General features: G+C 36.7%; 2 protein-coding genes across 3 annotated transcripts in view; one reads left to right on the top strand and one right to left on the bottom strand.

Annotated features, from left to right (window-relative positions):
• Window positions 1–20,594, bottom strand: part of LOC146003027 (uncharacterized) — a 257,704-nt gene that overhangs the window by 193,531 nt on the left and 43,579 nt on the right. The gene's annotated exons all lie outside the window — the stretch shown is intronic.
• Window positions 2,643–8,945, top strand: LOC146003159 (uncharacterized). 2 transcript variants are annotated; one of them, XM_083141341.1, is made up of 5 exons: window positions 2,643–2,836; window positions 4,773–4,926; window positions 5,724–5,920; window positions 7,462–7,572; window positions 8,698–8,945. In XM_083141341.1, the coding sequence occupies exons 1-5, from the start codon at window positions 2,754–2,756 to the stop codon at window positions 8,828–8,830; spliced, it is 678 nt and encodes a 225-aa protein (XP_082997467.1). In that variant the 5' UTR covers window positions 2,643–2,753; the 3' UTR covers window positions 8,831–8,945. The 2 variants fall into 2 exon arrangements, with proteins under 2 accessions (XP_082997467.1, XP_082997469.1); XM_083141343.1 differs by having other exon boundaries at window positions 8,703–8,843.

Below are 20,594 nucleotides of genomic sequence, written 5' to 3'. Positions count from 1 at the left end.
TGTGCGCTGCAAGAAATGCCCGTGGCAACTGGTTGCTAAGGACAAGAGAAAGGGCATTTTCATCCTTAAAGAAGGGCAAAATGGGCGATTTTTTAAATTTTCTCGGCCTTTTGGAACAATTTCATGGGGGGTCGTAATCGGCCATATTTTGCCTCCGGGGCTTCCTTCATGGAGAACATTTATGTCAGTGAGTCAGTGGGATTGGGGCTATATATATATATTGGACTCGCGTACTGTCGACGTGGCCAAGGCCACGTCTTGTACGCTCGCATGCGTGACCTTCGGCCACTTTGTGGGTGTAATCATATTATAGATGTGGTAAAATGTCTGCATGTTGTATTGGATGAAGGGGAACAAGTGTATAAGTTTACTAATTTTAAAAGTTTAGAAAGTAACTTTATGTGTGTATGGACTCTAATAAGGCACAAATATTCAAAGTATTATTGTCTATTTTCTTAATAATAAACTGAGTAAGTAATAAAGGTTTCAAGATTATTAGCTGGATATCTTGCATAAACGAATTCAATAGCGACACTAAATTGGAAATGCAATATTTACGTCTTTTGTCATTTTCACATTTTTAAACGTAATTGGAAAATTATTGTCTTCCTTTATTTCCCTCAAATTCCTACCTTGCCTCTGTAATAAATTCTGACGCTTGAATTTTGAAATACGAAAAGTCTAGCATAATTCCCTTACAGTAGTTTTCGGGGTGAAAATAAACTTTCTTTAAGTTCCTTAGCAACGTCCGTTTCCATGGTGAACAACAAGCACCGCAAACTCTGTAAATACTTGTTTGTTATTATACCTCTAAACATTTAGTTAAAACAACCACGATGTAGATAATATTTTCGCATTGAGTTTACCAATATATACGTTAGTAATTGTGTCTGGGCTGAAACTCCTTATTATGTAGATGTCACCTTTATTGGAGCCCCCTTTTCAAAACCATGAGTTCATTCATCTGTGTGCTATTGATCTGTGAGAAATATAATGTATCTCGACAATTAAGAATTGAAGGAAACAATGTGTGCTGCAAAAAATGCCCGTGGAAACGTTTGCTAAGGACATGAAGAAAGGGCATTTTTACCCTTAAGGAAGGGCCGATTGAGCGATTTTTGAATTTTCTCGGCCTTTTGGGACGATTTCATGGGGGGTCGTAATCGGGCATTTTTCGCCTGTGGGGCTTCCTTCATGGAGAACATTTATGTCAGTGAGTCAGTGAGTGGTGGGATTGGGGCTTTATATATATTGGATGAAGAAACAAACTTATCGCATGGTTACCAGGTACATGTAAGTAACACTATTTTCATGAAAATTTCCAAGTTTCTTTTTGATTGCTTTCAGTAATTGCATGATGTATACAGTTTCGAAACACACCTTTCGTGGCACTGAAACACTAGCAGTGTTGCCAATGCACAGTCTTAATTTCTAAAAACAACGATTTTCCTAGTTCCCCCTTAAAGACGCCTCATCTGATTGGCTATCTGTAGAATGAACATTTCTTTTTTCACTGCCATAGATGCCGAGCTAATCCCCCAAACCAAACTGAAAATTACCGACGGCATGTCCGTACGTGTGTGTTATGTGCCATTTTTCATGCTTTGTAAAAAAATTCATTTTCACTTCCCGTTACATCTGCGTGAACACTAATGAAATCCAATCATTGATCCTCGGTTTAAAAATATATGTATGAACAAGGCTTCAATTTGGTGTAAGGATTATATGTGTACCACTTCCGGTCCAAAAGTTGTACTACCCCCAACTCTAGGTTGCGTTGTAAATGGAACACCCGATATTTAGATTATATTATGTAGTAGTTATGTGCACGTGTACACTTTCACAGGTGTATAATAATTCAAACAGTAAATCATAAAACAGTCTCTCTCACATGGCATTATGGGCCGTACACTTCTGCGTACCTTTCGACATAACCAGAAATTAGGTATCTTTCGGAAAAGTGCCCTTAGAGGAGTTGATGGGAGTGGTGCCCCTCTTGTCACAGACGTCCCAAAATCACATGTTAAAATATTGCAGCATAGTGTCAAGACGTAAACTTTGTTTATATATATTTTATAACAATATATTCATGTTGAATTTTTTATTATTTTAAGAAACAAAATCCCCAAAGATGTTGGAGGGACGATCCGGACCATTATTTCCCCACTGTTGACACCCCTGCACACACAGTGAATGGAAGATGTAACCATATTATTATCATTAAATTTAATTTATGTTTCTGCATATGAACGGTGCCGTTCTGATTGTTAAATTCTCGTTATTTTATATGTTTCCAAAATCAAGTAGCGTTGTAGTTTACGTACAGAGTAGTAATGTTATGAAACTAGATATTCAGGGGGCAGGAGGCTTTTTTTTCAGCTCCTGAGCTGGAATCGCCATTGGCCTTGACAAACACGATTGTCAATACGTTAAGGAAAATATAGTCGCCATTTCTGGCACATCCAAGAAGTTTCAAACGAGACACCAAACAAACATGTTGCCTTTTCTTCCTCCCCATTGTCGCACGAAGTTCGTAACGGAGTCCACCTGACGGTCAAAAAATGAACTTCCTGTTTTGTTGACACAAGTGATGAACGATTTTCTTCCGCAAGATTAAGTGTTGCTGCAAGGTTCAAGACGTTTGATCTGTTATGTAAACTGAACCAGCCATCCAGGATTTTATACCTTCTCGGATTAGCAGTACACAAGATCACTTCAAGATTTATTTATGAAATGTAGTTCAGCAATCAAGGATGGATTTCTTTTCGAACGGAATTGTTAAAATTATTGGCAGATGGAGTTACAATATCACATGCAACAAGTCTCAATCAAAACGGTACGTAATAACTTTTCAGTTAATAGTAAATTAAAACCGTTTTATACGGATAGAAGTAACATTTCTTTCTCTGCATTTAGGCTGAAAATGATCCTCACTCATCACTTTCTTTTAGAATGCTATATTCACCTTTAGGCTTAATATATGAAAACTGTATTCGAAACTCTTTGCTTTCGGTCTGAAAAGATAGTTTCAAACACACAAAGTTGTGAACGCTACCGTCAGAGAAATATTTAGGAATATCTAATGTTGAATATCTAACAAGATTGAGAATGTTGTACACTGTGTTAAATATTGCATGAAGAAGAAGGAATATATTGGGGTTATACTGAAATGTTTAAACAATAATAACAAAAAAATAACGAACAAAACGAGATGTTAGGTAAGTACTGACCATTGAAAAAATAAAATAATTATCCTCTCTTAAGCAATTAATGACTGCGTCACAGATTTTAGCAACATTTCTTTAAGAGTATGATAAATTCTTCAATGATGTTTTACATAATTTGAGAAACACAATGGAATGTGAAATATAGCACTGAGCTTCAGATTATAGAGATAATTAGCAGTACTGCAGAAAAAGGGACCGACGCTTGCGGGATAATGAAGAAGAAAAGGAATTAAGCTAAATTGTAAATACAGAATAATTTCATATTCCTTAAAAATAAATAATATTCACATATCGAAGATTTTTCATCGTAAGCTTAGTATATTAGCGGTGAAATACCCCATTGTTACTTTTCGCTTTGTAGGTACACTCCTGTTCAGATAAAGTGACACATATTTCAACTGTTCAACCCTATAAAGAGTTCCACTTCATGTGAACAGTAGTGTACAATGGTTCAAAAACTCCACTTTTCATTGTTTTGATTGATTGAGTTGGTGTTTTTTTAAGTCCACTTTGTGCACAATAAGGCTAATCGGGACTGGACGTACAGTTTAAAGTGGCCTGGTATTGTACCCGGGACCCCTTGGTTACAAGACGACGAACAGCACCACTGCGTCATCGGGAGGCGCTTTTTATCTTTGTCACATCCAATTAGTAAGAAATACTGCCCCCCACTCGTGGCTTGGAACATTCATCGAATTGAAAAAGATTCAGATTTTGTAAAACCACGTATAATAACGGCGACAAAATCGCTCTACATTGAATTTCTAAGTGAAAATATTATGGGAGCAATTATGTAGTTTCCCTTGCATCCTCGCCTCCCCGCGTTTGCACGCCTATGCGAAACACGCATGATTTTATCAACTTACGCATTTGCTATTCTACAGGGTGTTTCCGGGCTGATGATACAAACTTTCAGGGATGATGGAGAAGGGCACATGTATCAATTTGAGATAAGGAACCCTGGTCCGGAAACGACTTAGTCGAAAGTTATAAGCGAAAATCTGTGGATGAAGATGTAATACTTTTATTACCTGCACAAGTTTCACAGCTGCTACATTCACAACAGTTGTTCAAAGTGGCGTCCCCCAGCTTCGCTGCAGGCATGACATCGTCGCAAAAAGTTCTGGCGTGCCCGTTGGAACAACCCCGGGGTCGTTCGAACAACGTCACAGGCAGCGAGAATTATTGCCAGTAGATCCTCTTCAGTCTCGACAGGTGTCTCGTACACAAGACTTTTCACATGACCCCACAAGAAGAAATCAAGTGGGTCAGATCAGGTAACCGAGCTGGCCACGGAACAGCTTGTGAAACTTGTGCAGGTAATAAAAGTATTACATCTTCATGCACCGATTTTCGCTTATAACTTTCGACTAAGTCGTTTCCGGACCAGGGTTCCTTATCTCAAATTGATACATGTGCCCTTCTCCATCATCCCTGAAAGTTTGTATCATCATCCCGGAAACACCCCGTATATGTATGCTATATTCATTTTCGTGGTCTGGTCTAGCTTCGTAAGATTTTACTTAATTTTACTTTTTTTTTCAGATGGTACGTAACCCTATTCGGCATTCTTCTGGTCTTCATATTAATGTTGCAGCAAGCACTATTGTGTGCAGCGGAAGATGATACACGATTACACAATGATGTATTATCGAGGCAGCGACGGTATCTGGCATTAGCTAACAAAGCTGTTCTTCAGGTACGTTTAAATGTATCACAGTGTCGTATTTAAGGGGTAGGGGCTGTGGAACTTGAGCCCCCAAAATGTCCTCGGTCCAAAAAATATAGATGTTCTAATTTGTTCAGTTAAAAATCCTCTCCTTTTGAAGTAATTACCGCTCACATATAACAATTGTCCTAAAGAAAGACGTAAGTATTGCATCACCAGAAATTTTAGTAGTGGAGCCAAGCGTGAAGAGTGAATATAATAATAACTATTATTATTATCAAACAAAATTACTAGTGTATCTAATAACAATATACTTGTCCAGCGAAACTATTTTTCTTATTTTTACATTTAATACCGTTAGTAGTTATTCGATATTTTGGCATTAACTTTTTATACATGTGGTTCAAGAATAATATTTGAAAGTTAAGTTATTTTAGTGACTAATTATACGTTCTGTGACGTACTGCAAAAAAGGTCTCATTTTTTTTTCGTTTGAAAACTCATTACACTCTTTGGATTACGTGGCGTAAAATAAAATATGAAGTTATAACTTGATTCCTGCATTTTACACTTATTTTTTCATGGTAATTCAGTTTGCCTTTGGTTTGTCCACTAATGAAGTCTACTTTATTTCAGTTATAAACTGTAAAAATTATAAGCTATTTTGCTCTATTTCTAATTTCAAATTAACAGTGGGAATCTGCTAAGCTCCGTCGTGATTGAAATGTAATCGTTGCAATCTAAAACTTCACCAAGTGACCCGAATATGAATGGATTTGATTTTTGACCAATATTGTTACCGTTCGGTTTTGTTTCTCGCACGGCAGGTGGTGATGGGTTTGAATACGCCAGTTGAGTTACCCAACAGAGCCTTGACATATCGAATATTCTATCAAGGAAGCTTTCCTCTTCCGGACACAGCAGAGAAGTTGAACATGGCGACGGGTGGGAACTTAATTAAAAGGAGCCTACGAGATGTGGACAGAAAACATGTTTACCGGAAGCTAGAAAGTTTATTGGAAAGGTAAGAAGTATTTCTTTGCGCATGAGAATCATTCTGTCCTTAGTCCCCTAAGTTGGAAACGAATACATATAGGCTTACCATATTTGTTTAGGTCCAACCAAGGACATATTCGCGATCAACTCGCTACTGCCGAATTTCAGTTCTTTTATACAAAAATAAATAAAAAATAAATTGAAATTACTTAAAAGCCTTAACATTTTATTGGAACATTAAACTATTTTCAAATGTTTCATTGAATAATACATTTTCTGATGTTTTGGAAATCTCTCTGTTCTAGGTAGCATTATCTGTTAGTTGACTCAGTTGCACTTTTCACTAGACATAACTTTTTTCAGAAATGGCTTGTTTGTTTTAATAACATAAAATTCACAACATGAAAGTTCTGCATTAATTTTAACATTCAGCAGATGATTAACAGTGGAAACTAGAAGTCTACCGCTTTCTGCAGACCAAATATTCCCCATAATTGAAAATACTCTCTCAACTGGAGCAGATGTTCCAGGCAAAGACATAGCAAACTCAACCATTTTAGAAATGCTGGTACATGAAATGTTAGTCTTTTGAAACACATTAAAAATTGTGACCTTCAACTTCAATACATTTATTGATCCGCGCTTCGAATGAATGTACACAACTCAAAAGTACCTCTGGTTCAATTATGGCACAAGCGTTTTGGATTCGCTCTATCATATTTTCACGAGTAGTTGGCAATTCTCGATACACTTTACCTTTTAGGTAGCCCAACAAAAAGAAATCTGGAAGTAAGATCTGGTGATTTGGCAGGCCAATTTACAGAACCAGCTCTGCCGATCCATTGGCCATTGAAGTCACGGTCGAGTACTTCACGTGCTGCTCTCGAATAGTGCGTTGGACATCCATCCTGCTGAAACCACATGTTCTGTCGAATCTAACTTTTAAATGTTGTAAATAGGCGAATTACCAGCTTAATGAAAGCTCAAAAGATTTGTCAAGAATTAGTACAAAGTTCATGCAACAGAATGTTTTATTTTTTTAATTTAAATGAATTGCGAAATGAAATACATTGGTTTTAAAGTGTAAACATTCAAGAAATGAAAATTTGTCGATTATAGCGCCATCTATCACGAATCGAAAAAAATGTTTCAGACAAAACTTATGTATTTTTTTCCGTGAAATCCGAATCTGTAATAAAAAATAGGGGTTTCTATTTGAAATTTCAAAGTTGCCCCCCGCCTCACCTACAAGAGGGGGAGATGGTGTTCTTTTGTTGCACCACTAAACTTTCCCCTCCAAACTATCAACTTTTTATTTGGAACATTTTTTTGTAGGATGATTTTTCTTTAAGATATTCAAATGATTCAGGTTAAAAAATTACCCAGTATAGGTATGTTAGATAGGTTATATAAATATTTTGAAAGTTAGCTGAAATTTTAGTACAATGCATGTAATTTGTCAATATTTGCATTTAACATGAACTTAAAAATTAGCATAGAAAGTGTAGAAATGCATAAAAGTTTTTGCTCTAAAAATTTAAGAGTAACGAAATAATTGTCCTCTTTCAGTCAAGGTTTGAACGGTACAGCGTGCATTCTGAGAACTATTTGCGAGGCGGCGGAAGTATCTCTTAAACATAATAATGGACTGGTTGGGGAGATTCTTCATTTAATATTCACGTAAGTAAAAAAGGTAAAATAATCCTATGTGCATTACCCCGTGGCATGAAAGCAAACACACAAAAGTAAATGTATCAGCTGAACCCAAAAAGAAAAATGAATAAAGTCTGTAACTCAGATCAAATGTTTAAGTGCGGGAAGGTACATCAAAAAACGCATCAATTCATTCATTAAAGAATGGAAACACTCACTTGCATCATATGATGCACTTTGGTGTTAGCTTTAAAAAATATAGGGGAAAGTCGTCCAAAACGGGGACGGCGGGCCAAATGGGGACGTCCGATTTATCATTGATTAATGCTGCCACCTGGGACCCAACGCGGTACTACGATTCCTGCTGTCGTACACGTCAGTTTGTATCGTGTCGTGGACGCGGCAGCCCGACTTTCTTTTGATGTTGCCTCTTGTGTTGGGTCTTATCAGGCCACCTTTGACTATTCAATTTTGGTTAGTACAGCATTGATTCTTCCAGTCTTAAGTTAGATTTCGACATACTGTTTGACAGATTATGTTACATCTGTGTGAAGAGACGCTATGTTTTCTAGCGTCCGTCGGTGTCTGCTAAAGAGCGGACGTTGAAGATTGTCCAGTCCGTTTGAAGCATCACTCAAGAACCAAGACTCCGTATTCATCATCATCATCATCCATGCCCTCCATAGCAAGTTTCACCGCAATCTAATGCTTCAAAACGGGCCCCATAGCGCTCTGAATAGGGCAACTTTAATTGTAGCCATCCAGTACGAATTGATTTGTACAGAAGAGTTTTGATATGCACAAAACAAAAAAAACTGAATATACAAAAGAGTGAAAGACTGATGGTAATGGCTGAAATATCACACACACACACACACACAAAGTAGAAGTTTAAAAATATCAAAATTATTTAATTTTTACTTGATATTTGTTACTTAGCGTCACTTTTCCGCCACTTGTGGTTAATCGCGACGACGAAGATGAGTAATGATACGAAATTCATGAAGGGACATTCCCAAAGAACACCCATGGCCTGACAGAGGTCGGCAAATGCCATAGTTGTATTGGAATGATTGATATAAGTAATATACTTACTATTTCTCGTGCACATAACGAGATTTGTAATTACATTATACTGTATATTTATTGCAGGACAGAATTCAACGATGTTGAAAATGAACATCAGGAAGCACAAGGAATTGGTAAGACTCTAGGGGATTGTCACGTGGCGTTCCCTGATTGCTCAGAAGGATTATGGGATCTTTTTTCCGTCCTTGACTTTTAATGAAGATTGAGAAGAGGAGGAGGATATATGCATGTGTGTGTATGTGTATCTGTTGAAGTACAAACTGTATTCGTCATGTTTCTTTTCTAATACTGTAACCATGTACATTTTCTTTTTTAAATAAATATAAAGGGACATGTGGCATAGTTTATCTTAACTTTGTAGTGGTTGTTAGGATATCACAAAGAATTTCTCTATTATCTATTTCCATTTTGGTTATTTGACGTCATTTTTATGGTACTAATGAGCAAAGTTGAAAACAAGTTGGAGATCTATTTACGGTGTGATCATGGACGTCCGGAAGGGGGTCAAGGGGGGTCCACGGTCCCTCCTGGAAAATGACTGTCCACCTAAAAAGTAGATATTTCAGTCACAGTAACTGTTAATTTATTATTATAAGGGCGTTGAAGAAACATGATAATTTCAGACTGAAACAGTGTTTGTTGAGAGGGCACCACTATTATGGGGGGAAATATGCCTCCTTGCCCCTCTCTGGAAAAAATCCTGTGGACGTCCATGGGTGTGATCGAAATATACTCCATCGGTATTGGTAAGAATAGGAACCTGGCATATCTACTAAAGTAGAGATGGTAGCGAGACAAGACAAGTTCGAGAACGAGACGAACTTGTAAGAAAGCGAGACGAGAACAAGACTAGATTCTTCGAGACTTGTCAAGACGAGACAGACCTCTGAATTATCGAGACGAGACTGAAACCTCACCTTAGAAACTCTTGAGAAATGCATCTGAACCAAATTCACTTTGCGACTTGGTTAGCCCCAGCCTAATTGAATAACACGACATTTTACATGTTAAATTTGAGAACATAATACTTTTATCATATTTATTTATTAATTTACCTTCAACAGGAACAAGTCTCCATTTACGCAAGGTAGTATTATAATATATTACATTTTTCATTTATATAATTTCCTAGTATCCGCATAATTTCTCTGTATATTTTAACATCATCTGCGTACATGAACACTTTGAAATTTGATTGTACCTGGTAGATCACTATTACTTGTATAAAATGCAAAGAACAGAGAACCTAGAATTCAACCCTATGGAACCCCAGATATTACGACGTCAATTCTGTTATGACGCAATTCTTTAATCCTATCTAATGGTAACTGATAGCCTGTAAGTGTCCTTCCGGTTGGTAAGAGATGGTAGTTGCTTAGGGAGATTATGGTGTATGCTGATCGAAAAATCAAACCCGGACCATAAAATGCCCGGACTATCTAGAGTTGTAGCGCGCTGTGGTACCCACTCCACCACCGAGGTAGTCTAAAATATGGGTGAAGGTAAATACTGTGATAAATGTAGCTTGAAAAATAAAGATAGGATTCAATTGGCTGAGATAACCTTACGCCCTTGGTATTTTCTTGTGTGAAATGGGGAAAAATCACAAGACATCTGAATTTGTTTGCAGGATTACGAGATGGGTAAATGATAAAATATGCACAGTGTGGTATTTAAAAAAAATCACTGGAATAATTTCGCAGCATCAGTATATTATACAAATACATAAACAATCATTTTTTTCTTTCTGGGAAGAAAGGTTCCGGTAATCTTCAAGTTGGTTTGTTCAAAAGAACTACTCAAAACATTGTGGTATGTTCATCAGTAATCACATAAAAAGGTATAGTGCGGCGTACCTTTGCGTACCGTCAGCAAAAAAAAGCACTGTATATAAATAACAAAGGAGTAATATTTTGAAATCTGAATGGGAAGGATGCAGGGCGAATATGCGAGTGATTTCGCCATAACATATGTATTTTTTGTTACTTACCATCGTCGTTTTTGCCACGATGAGAATGAGTGATGATATGATATGATATTGATGAAGGAACAGTCACAAAGAACACGCATGTATATGTGTATATATACAGTATAATATGCTAATAATACAGTAAGAAAAATGACTCCCACGGTAAGATTACACTGTGTACTGATTGTATCCATCGTGTTTGATTACAACGCCACCTCTCGGAGATATTCTGTTTTGTAAACAAAGAGCAAACCTCGGACCGCGCAAGGAGTAAAGCACTCGGTGCTTACAAAATGCAATCAGTGACGGCTTGTACCCACACATTCGCACACATTATTAGCATTTTACCAACTAGGACGACGTTTACAAACAATGAAGTCAGTGGCGGCTTGTAACCACACATTCGCAATTATCTCGAAAACAGCTCCTTTGCAGACCCATGTTTACTGAGACTTTTTTGCTTCTATTATCGCGTACTTTCACCTGTGTCAGTTTGCGATATTACTTTTGAGACACCCTATATATATATATATTAGTGTCTTAAGTGGTATGTTCCCAATAACTCAAAGATAACGACGGTCATGATGCAATTATTAAGGAGCAGCAAAGCGTTCAAAATTGTGTACCCCCTCCCCTCCTTCCCTTTTGCTAATTTTTCATTAAGAAAGTACGTTGGATATATAAAGGAGGGGTATAATAAAAGGAGATGCCATACCGGCACTAAGCAAAATGTCTCAGAAAATACTGTTTAAATTAATACGTTAACATACATAGGTACAATCATAATGTGTAAATTAATCAATAGAGATATTAACAGCTCGTATTCATTATATAGTTTACGTGTAGTTGGAATCGCCAAAAAATGTGCAAAAACAACTGTCCTGGCACGAAAATTGATGTCAAAAAGATAAAGAATTGCATATTTATTGAATAACAAAATAGAATTATAGATCCAATTGACGGAAAGTAAACTTCCTGATTCATGCATATTATTATGAGTAGTAGGGTGCATAAATCTTAATTGTTTGTGTAATTAAAAGCCTTGTGATTCCGATACAATTCCAATAAGTTGGACGCAACTAAACAACCCTCGATTATGCAACAAACGCTAAACAAGTAATATTTTCATTATTTAATTTTAATACTTCCTATGTGTTTCGGGGGGGGCGTCCGAACCCCCTAAATACATCCTTGACGCCATATACCACATTACGGAATTGCCTGGCACTCTACAGACAAAGTAGTTGACAAATTTAAATTATCTGTTCCAGTTAGGTCTTTCCGATGGAATAGTGGTAACATCGTCGCCTTACAATCAAATGGTTAAGGGTTCGATACCCGGTGGAGGCACGCTGTGTTTCGTATTTAGGGTGGCTACTCTTGGACCATGATAAAATTGAAGTATAATTCCCGATTTTCAAGGCGAATTTTACAAGAAATCAAGGTTACAAGCTCATTTTCTCTATATTACAACCTTACGTATTACCATCTCTCAACATCCACACACAGAAATATAGTAACAATATAAAGGATCTGTGATTCAAATGTATCCAAAAATTCGAATAAAATTCAATTAAATTCTATATTTAAAACATTTAATTTAAGGTCCGTAGTTTACATTTGCCACTTCACATACCCAGACTCAGAATACATCGACAAACATAACTCAAAAATATTATGGGTTACTCTAATCTGTGAAAAATTGTTAATTGTGTAAGAATTTCAGACTCAAATCTACCTAATCATCTTCAAGATATCTTGCAATAATCTTCCATCTGTCAGATAGATTGTTCTACAAAGGACACTAAGTAAATGGATCGAGATAATTCTGCTTTCTTTTTCGCACAGCATTCTTTTCCTTCCTCTATAAAAATTAAAACTAAACTGTCAAAAACTTACCTCAGGCCTCATAGGGCCCGGGACTTAATGTTACAACATATTTTTTTTATTTGGCATCGGATCGATTATTTAGGTCAGATCTTTACATATCTGATGAATATGACCCGAAATAGACGAACTTGATAAACCATATTTTGACATATTTTACCAATATCTCGTTTTTACAACATATTTCTTCAATGTTCTCCAAATAAGACATATTTCTGTATAATTTTGTAATCGTAATCGGCAGAAGAAAGGAAATTACGAACGAAGAAATTAAGATCACATGTATTTTTTACCAATTAGTACATAACAAAAATAGCCTCTTTTTTTATTCCGCTGACAATTGATAGCCGTGCGAACATTATTGAGGAAAAATGTTCTCTGTCATTGTTGTGCTGGCACGAGAATCACCGGACAGGAGATAAACAAGTTTCAATTGTTCTAATTTCTTTATCTTTTTTTGCTTCTCACAACAATCAGTCAGATTTACCAGAACTGTAGTGAGCTGCCAATTGTGCTTTAGTTTCCAGAAATGAAATACTTTGATTGCTTTTCCCACTGCTTTCATCTGTTAAAGACATTTTTACTTCACTTAATAACTCACCCTAGTCGATATTTCCTGGAAGATTCTGACATCCCATATAATGAGAAATTCGAAAGTACTGTTGTGCATATTTTTGCTTTATTGGAAATATTTCTGCCTTTTGCGGACATATTTTGAATTTTTCATCACATATTTTTCAATTTTTATGACATAATTACATACATATTTTGCTGTTTTATAGGACATAAAGTCCTGGGCCCTATATTATGTATAAATTTAATATGATTTGGATTAATAAAAGTTGGAAATTTTCACGTCTACGGAGAAAAATGCAAGCAGAATTCACGCATAATTCCCGGAGCCAATAATTCACGCAGAATTCCCGGTGAGACACCCTGGTATTTCACTTTAAACTGTAGACACAGTCCCGATTAGCCTAACTGTGCATAAATTGGACTTAAACTCAAAACGTACCCATTGCTTCTAACGGGAATCTATTCAACATATTCGCCTTTTCGACATAACCAATGACCGTTCAGCTTCTTCGATTTGAGAACACTTACCAAGCCGACAGGTGGAGCTGCGGTTGAATGGTTGCTTGAACAAACTTCAGATATTCCTCAATGTATTTAACGGTTAAGCCCAGGTGCCGGATAAACACAATTAGAGAACTTTTCTTAGATATTCAATTTCCATAATCGAACTGGGTTTGCAGGAGTACTAGTGTGAAAGAAGTGGCAGTGTCATCCACATGAACAGCCCAAGAATCAAACGGTAAGTAGTCGTATTCGCTTATATTGCTGATATTTCTATAATTATAGCTACTAAAAAGTATTGCATAACATAAGCCACATTAAACTACTGATATTGATGCATCTCAATGTTAAAATGGACCCACTGCTAAAACAATACACGACATGCACAATACAAATACATACAAGCGATACATTACTCAAATTAGTGTATTCGCATAAACTACACCAGAGCAGTTTCTCCAAACATGGTGCGGTAACTGGTATAAGGTGACATTTCCATTGCAGTGTTTCATTACATTATATTATACTCCATGATATCTTATTATATTCCACTGGAACCATGCATTGTATTGGCATCGTATTATTGTATTGTAGTAATGTTCATAACATTGGTAACATTTCCATTGCAGTACTTCAATCATATTATACTATACTACATTATATTTTACTATATTTCACTGTATCCATGTATTGTATTTCATTCTATTATTATATTATAATGTTTATGATATTGTGAACACAAAATAACATCTCCGATACTACAGCATGTAAATACAAAGAAGTGATTCGTAGATGAAAAAAACTTAGCTTATCTTACCTTCTGGAACGTAAAGGTATAATGCAATTTCTAGAAATGAAGTAATAAATACAATAAGTAACATGAAAAATTGAAAAGCCTGCGGAACAGATGGTATCCCAATGGAACTATGGAAATACGGTGGAAAAAACTTCATAATAGACTTGTCCAATCGTTTAACAATATCTAAGCATATGGGATAATACCAAGTGATTGGGAAATATCATTAGTAATACCAATCCACAAAAATGGAGAAAAAATAAAGTGCCCAAATTATAGGGGGATCTCACAGTTACAGCATACAAAATACACTGCTGCACAAAACTTAAGGAACAACAAGGAATTATGAGAGCAGTAGATATTACAGAATATTGTAAATCTTGAGAATAACGTTACAATAAAATATCTCTTCTGCACATCATCGTCCCAAGTTTATTTAAGCTTTGTCATGCTAAACTGGCGTACGCAGAGAGGTTGATGAAGCTATAGTGTCCTCCGAAATTGAGAAAAACAATATTTTGCGGTCATTGATTGATTGATTTGGTGCTTTAAGTCCACTTTATTCACAGTAAGGCTAATCGGGACTGAACCTACAGTTTAAAGTGGGATCCGAACCACTATGTGCCTCTACCGGGTATGGAACCCGGGACGCCTTGATTACAAGGCGACGACGCTACCACTGTGCCCATCAGGGAGGCACCTATTTTGCGTTCATATGTTCGCAATTTTAATGGAACATTTGGTCCGGACTTCCTGTTTATGGATGTCAATGCTAGCCCGCGCCACGGACGTATTGTGTCGGAATTCCTGGAAACAGAAAACATAACCCGCATTGAGTGGCGTGCGTGCTCACCGGACCTCAATCCTATCGAGCATGTTTGATCAGGGTTTATGAGCACCAATAAGTTACAGATGCAACATGCAACGAAGATTACCATCAACATTGCAAAATGGTACACAGGGTAAACCTTGTTTTTGTGTTTGTTATCTTCTGTTCCCATGGTGTTCCTGAAGTGTTGTGGAGCAGTGTAAATCCAGCAATTTTAAATAAAATGTTAAAGAAAATAACAGAAGAGAAAATTGGAGAATAGCAATGTGGATTTTCGAAAAGGTCACTCGTAGGAATTTAAGTGTCCACTTTATGTATTATTTTTGGATTTTGAAAAGGTACATGGCCGAGTAAAAATGCATAAATTATATGGGAAGTCTTAGAACATTATCAAGTCCCAAATAAATTAGTAAATAAAATAAAAATCCTTTAGTAAGATTCATTTGTCGGCGATTTCAGTGTGGAATACTATTCTTGACAGGGGCGCCCGCGGGTGGGAGAGGCAGGGGGCACTTGATATCTGTGCTTTGTGAAAGAGTACAAAAAGACAAAGAACTTTTCATCAGCAAAGTGATAGCTATTTATGGAAAGGAAGCAAGGCGAATTCAGTTTCTATGTAAATAATAGACTGTAGTCTGAACTTGTACACAACGCCAAAGTATTTTTCAATTCAATGTAATTTTATGATTTGTAAAGTATAGGGTGTCACAAATAAAAGTATACCCAGTACCCAGATCGATGTATATTATTATTATTATTATTATTATTATTATTATTATTATTATTATTATTATTATTATTAAGGCAAGATATGAAATCTTACTCTGCCCCTTCCCCTCCTTCCCTGAGGAAAAAATCCTTGATTCTCGATGACGACTTTCTCGTTACGGTCTCGTTTTGACGCTAAAAGCCTTTGAAAAACATCACATTCTCTATTTTGTATCTACTATATGTAGCCATGGAGAATAGATTCATGATTTATTTAAATTGTTACGTGTTGTATTTCAGATGGTGCCCAAAATTTATAGGTTTTTCTTTGTATGCTGTTTGGTTCTTAATGAGACGATAAGCTATGATCGGATTGGCAACACTAGTATGCAGACCAATGTGTTGTCTCGGAGGCGCCGGTATCTCATATTTCCTAGGGACGGTGTGTTCCAAGTAAGTATTCAGTTTGATTTATCCACGAGGAATGTCTACATATTCGTAATACAGAGTGTTTTAAAAGTCGCGCAATCCAAATTTTGAAAATTTATACCATGAAAACCGGAAGACATATTTACATAGATTTTTTGCATTATAAAGCTTCATTCATTGAGATATTTTTAGTGCCTAGCATTATCATTTACGCCTTACAGAAAATTATATAAAAACTGGCGGAAGGCAGCATTAACATTTTTCCAGAATGCCACTTTTCGGTGAGAAAAATATACAAGAAATTATCGATGGATGGGTCATAATTAGACGTTTGATGATGTAGTTTCGGGACTACGTAAGCCTGTGAATATCTAGAAAACACTGAAAGCAAACCACACGAAGACTCGTGTGAACTATGTAAGTTAACATATAGTTCAATAATAAAAATAAATATACTGTCATTGGCTAACATTTAAATTTGTTGTATTAAAATTATTCAGTGTTTAGTGAAGCTGTGTTTGTATTATATTATTTTTATCGATACTATGTATTTAAAGTCATGATTCATTTACTCTCATATGGATTTGATATTTGTACAATTTGTGTAATTAATCTTAGTGTTCATCGACTATTGTGCGATGTATTATATGTTTGTATTTGAAAGTATTTAGCAAGCGATACTCTGTTGTGATTGTACTATATTGTGTTTGTATTTTGTTCTGTAACTTTGTATAACATACCTACTGCCTTTTCTATTTTCTGTATCTTTTTCTTTGTATTTTGTAATTTTGTAATTCTGTAGTTCTGTAATTTTTAAAATGTATATGCATTCTTTATTATAAATGTTTTTAATATGATCCTTTATTATTAGAACATTATGTTCTGTTAAGGATCTTTGGGAAATAAAAATAAATAAATGCTCTAGAAGGAATTTTAAGCAGATGTGATTTTAAGATTTTGGAATATCATAGCGGTTTCCTAAAGGAGAGGACATTTCGAAAACTTCTTCGCTGGCGTCGGGCAAGTATCCAGTCGGTACTTTAAATACATGTATCAAAATATTGCTTTGTGGCTGTACACTAGAGTTCTGCAGCGAGAGGATTTCGCTCCAGCACCAATTAGTTCGCACGGACGGCGCTAGGTAGCGTACGGAATTGAGAGCTTCTTCGCTCCAGCGAATAACGTTCGAACGCGCGTCAAGTATCTGAGCGCTCAGCGAGAAACGTGATCGCTCAGCTACTTGACAGACAAATAGGCGTTGCTCCGCAAACGATGCTCACTTGATCGCTGAGCGAACTTGAGCCTTGCTCGTCACAGGTTTCAGCCACAGATTATAGCGTTTTTGTGTTTCGATCTCGTGAGGAAAAGGAGAAGAAGAGGAAAACTGTATGATGATAATGGCGGGTTGGCGATCAATGAGGAAATATTTATGATTAACAGCTTGCGATATAGCGTAATTACAGAGGAAGTTCAAGTAACAAGGTGATGTAATATTCCATTTTCTGTAATTGTATTAAAGTGTTGTTTATTCCAAATAATAAATATTTACACATCGTAGTTTTGGAAAGTTGTGTAAGGGTGTGAAAATGAAAATTTCGATAGTTTTGTTCACATCAACTATTCTATTTCTATGATTAACAGCTTTTCAAACACCGAAATCTTGTCCACTCGACGCAGCCACATTGATCACAGATTATTCAAAGGCACTGATGTCTTGATCAATGAGCAAACAACCTCAAGTAAATGACCTGTCTGCTCAACGAGCGAAAATCTTGATCAGCGAGCGTCGCTCAGATACTTGACGAACCTCAGGCAAAACGAGCGGTATACACTCGAAGCCCAGTAGTACACATATAACCGTCATGTGTCTGTGGTAATGGTCCTTCAAATATGGATTGTGAAGTGAAAACGCAGTGAAATTGAAACTCAAGTGAACATAGTCATTATTAGAGCCCGGAAGTTTGGCAAAATGCCTCTTTTTATTTACTGCATATATTGATAAATTTTTTTCCGGATATACGTTTATTATGTTGTTTCGAATGTTTTAGAAGCCTTTTCATTTTGCCTATTTTGCCTATTTGGAACCCCACTGCCTATTTTTAATTATAATGCCTTTTTCTGCATTTTTCAATGAAATTTGACCATTTTTTTTTTTTAAGAAAAATGTTGGCATTTATTTTTCTTCCGTTTATTACGTGAATAATTTTCGCCTTATTTAAGTAATATTGAACTCACGCATGTTTCAACATTGCTGAAGGAGAAAAGTGTGAGAAAAAAGTATTTCATGCTGAGTTAGGATATAGCCTTTCGGTTAACATTTCCTTGTGCATGATTGACTGCTGAAGTGGAGAGGTTGATTTCGAACACAAAGAAGATATTTCTGAAATCTCCCTCTCGAACCCGAAAATTTCAGGAAGTTACGCCTGAGCTTAGTTTTCCTCCGCAACCAGTCTTGACAAGATGGGGAACCTGGATATCAGCAGCTATATATTATGCTAACAACCTTGAAAAAATCAGTGAGGTGATCGATGCTCATCCAGAAAATGAAGCGGCTTCAATTCGTGAAGTGAAAAACTCCTGTGCTATTCAGAACTGAAGAATGAACTGTCGTTTATTTTTGCACATTATGGTGCATTGCCAGAGACAATTACAAAGCTAGAAAAAAGAGGTGAGACTCTTATAGGATCCATGAAAATCTACGAGGAATCTATGCAGCAGATGATGGAAGTGCCAGGAGAAAAGGGGTCAGCTGTTGCGGAAAAGTGCAAACGGGTAGTGAGTGCAAATAAGGACTTGAAACAATTGAAAACAATTTGTGATATTCTAAAAGGCGAAAATGCTGTTACCAAAATGAGTCCAGCTACATTAGCTTGTTTTCTGTATCCTCCAATAACTTCTGTCGAAGTAGAAAGATCATTTTCTATTATGAGAAATATTCTCTCTGACAGACGACTATCAATGAATGTTGAGAACTTAAAAAACACCTTGTAGTTATGTGCAATCAAGACGGAGAAAATTGAAATGCTCTTCCCAATGTAGATTTTAACATGTTGCCAGAAATTATATATAAAAGTAAGCGACTTCCAAATGTGCCATTTTTTCGGTTTATTTTGCCTTTTTTTTCGGTTTATTTTGCCTTTTTTTCATTTTTAGTGCCTATTTTCCACATTATAAATGCCTTTTTGCCTGCCTATTTTAACGAAAATAAATGCCTGAACTTCCGGGCTCTAGTCATTATTATCTCCATGTTAAAATGTAGTTTAGTCCATCTTACCAATACAGTGATAGATGGAAATGAAACAGATGATTGTGGGCTGAAACTACCAAGGCGGCTATTTTCCATTTCTGTGTCTACGATTATTGTCACATTAAAATTATACAGGGTGTCTATAAAGTAACTTAACATTTCTGCATGAACAGAATTTACGGTACAAAATCCAATATGTACTGAAACATATATCACAGTAGGACACAAAATCAGTATAACTCAATGTGACCACCCCTCAAGTCTAGGCACATATGCCAACAATCCACCGCAGCCTGAAACACCTTCTCCAACATAGCTGGTGTAATGTTAGCAACTGCGGCAGTAATTCGTTGTTTCAAATGGGCTACGCTGTGGATCCTCACCCTGTACACCTCAGACTTGATAAACCCTCAAATGAAAAAGTCTAATGGGGTCAGATCGAGGGGGGGGGGGGGCAACTCCCCGTTGCGAGACACGACCAATCTACCGGTGAAAACTTCGTTTAGGTGATCACGAACGATGATGGCAAGATGGGGTGGTGCCCCATCCTGTTGGTGCATAGTAAGAAGCTTGGTGTGCCCCAATCCACCGTGCTATGAGCAACAGTTGATAGATGCTGGGATTATGTATACCGAGTCGCGTGGTCGATGCGGTGGGGCTACGTGTGATCGCGTCCTGTACATTTTCCACAATTTGTGGTGTTATGGCTGGCCTACCAGGACGTTCTTCGTCCTCAACACTACCTATTCACTTGAATTTGTTGACCAGGTTGACCTGGTTGGTCCTGGTTTTCTGAATTTCCGAGTGAAGTCCGTCCGCACATGTTCATACGTCACTCCACGCAGACGAGCACAAACAGAAGCTATTCTCTCTTCTATAGAGTACATTTTATCAGATCACTTGGAAAAAATAAAAGATTTGTCATTAGTGCATTGAAATGTTAAGTGACTTTATAGACACCCTGTATTCCAAGAGACTCGAACGAGTGAAAGTGGTCTCATGCAGGACTCTAGTGTAT

This window comes from Lepisma saccharinum, chromosome 19 (genome assembly GCF_977018435.1).
Source record: "Lepisma saccharinum chromosome 19, izLepSacc3.1, whole genome shotgun sequence".
Lineage (NCBI taxonomy): Eukaryota > Metazoa > Arthropoda > Insecta > Zygentoma > Lepismatidae > Lepisma > Lepisma saccharinum.
The sequence above is the reverse complement of the archived record's forward strand: the minus strand, read 5'-3'. Positions and strand labels throughout refer to the sequence as shown.

Bases quoted from the DNA above. Each gene is read 5' to 3' on its own strand.
- LOC146003159 (XM_083141341.1), top strand. From the start codon at position 2,754: ATGGATTTCTTTTCGAACGGAATTGTTAAAATTATTGGCAGATGGAGT. The intron at 2,837-4,772 runs GTACGTAATAAC...TTTTTTTTTCAG, and splicing joins AACAAGTCTCAATCAAAACG to ATGGTACGTAACCCTATTCG. The intron at 7,573-8,697 runs GTAAGTAAAAAA...TATTTATTGCAG, and splicing joins ATTCTTCATTTAATATTCAC to GACAGAATTCAACGATGTTG.